Genomic DNA, 1,450 nt, shown 5'->3' with positions numbered 1-1,450 from the left:
TAACGCAGGCGACGCGTGCTATACGTCAAGTCCCTACACCGGCACGCGCGCAGGCGTCGCAGCCGCTTAACGGGTTTCTAGCAAAGACTGACGAGCAAAGCGGAGGAGGGAGGCCTGACCTGCTGGACCGGGCTGATCATGTCCGGCGTCTCCTTGCCCCAGTAGCACTTCACCACCTTTCCTTCGATAGTCGTTCCGTTGACGGAGACGATGGCGTGCGCCGCACTCTCGTGAGAATTAAACCTGCCGAAGACAGAAGCCGTGCCGAGACGAACGAACTCACTCGGGGAGAAGCAACCCCCGGGGGGAGCCCCCGCTAGCTCGGCACGGATCGGGGCTGCGTCAGAAGACCAGCCCAAACCTTCTCCCGTCACCCCCGCGGCGGCGGCAGGGCAGGGCCGGCGAGGCTACGGCCACTTTTCCCGTCTCGCCGCCGTAACTCAAACGGGAAAACTCGGCAGCAAGGAGCGCAAGCCGATTAACAACTCTTTTTCGCTATCTGGAGCCTCATCAACAGAGAGGTGAGGATGCTTCTGGAAACAACCCTGAAACTCGACCGTCGGCCGCAGTAACTCCACTGCCAAGGAGCGTCCCACGCTCCCCCTTGTCCCGCACGGGAGGGAACAGGCGGAGAATCTCTCACGACGGAGGGCACCGCAGGAGTTGCGACCGGGTCGAGGGCCTTTTTCCCCCAACTCGTGCCAGGAGCGCGGCAGGCCCGTTAACTCACTCCTCAGATCAGGCCGCCGCCCAGCGTACTCCCGACGGTTCGGCACACACCCAACCCACGCTCGGCTGACACCGAAAGGAGGCGAACCCGTAATTCTTACTCAACTCGTCAACGCGCAAACCGCGCGGCGGCCTACCGTACAAAGGAGTAGCCTTTATCCGGGAAGACTCGGATTTCCATTATCTGCCCGAAGGGAGAAAAGGTCTGGCGCATTAGCTGTTCTGAAGCAGGAAGAAACAGAGGGCGTCAAAAGGGGGCGACTGCCGCGCTACTCCGAGACGTTCGTCAGCGCGACGGCGGGTGGAAGCCACGGTACCTGTCAGTCCCGAAGTGACGCCGCCGCAGTACACGGTGCAGTTGCTGGGGCTGGACTGATTGACCACGTCGTCGTAGGACAGTTGTTTGGCGTTCGCTTAAAGAGATTTCACAGAGCTTTTCAGCGGATCGGACAGGCGTTACGTAGAAATTCTAATCCTGACCGGCAGGAGATGTCGAGCGCAAACTGCAGACGCCTGTCCAGTAGGTCTGACACACCTCGTTTAAAATCTCTCCGATGGAGACGCTCTCTTTGACACAGTCCCGCTCTGTGTCGCAACAGAAAGCCCTAAGAGCGAGGGGGCAAGGCTAAAAAGCCAGAGTCGTCCCGGCTGCCTAGAGAGGAAGCGAGCTGCCAACCCGAGCGTGCAGAAGTCCAAGGAATTCCACCCCCCCAGCCTCTCC

At 60.4% G+C, this 1,450-nt stretch overlaps 1 protein-coding gene across 1 annotated transcript in view; it reads right to left on the bottom strand.

Moving 5' to 3' along the window:
* Positions 1 to 18: 18 nt before the first annotated feature.
* TIA1 (TIA1 cytotoxic granule-associated RNA binding protein) overlaps positions 19 to 1,450 on the bottom strand; it is a gene marked incomplete at its 5' end in the record, with an annotated part of 9,463 nt that continues 8,031 nt past the window's right edge. The window contains 4 exon segments of the mRNA XM_009320941.1: positions 19 to 33; positions 120 to 243; positions 867 to 951; positions 1,047 to 1,142. Of these exon segments, the coding sequence (XP_009319216.1) occupies positions 19 to 33; positions 120 to 243; positions 867 to 951; positions 1,047 to 1,142 (320 nt within the window).

Source organism: Pygoscelis adeliae, unplaced genomic scaffold, assembly GCF_000699105.1.
Source record: "Pygoscelis adeliae isolate BGI_AS28 unplaced genomic scaffold, ASM69910v1 Scaffold1383, whole genome shotgun sequence".
NCBI classification, from domain to species: domain Eukaryota; kingdom Metazoa; phylum Chordata; class Aves; order Sphenisciformes; family Spheniscidae; genus Pygoscelis; species Pygoscelis adeliae.
Note: the sequence above shows the minus strand (reverse complement) of the source record. Positions and strands in the feature narration are given on the sequence as shown.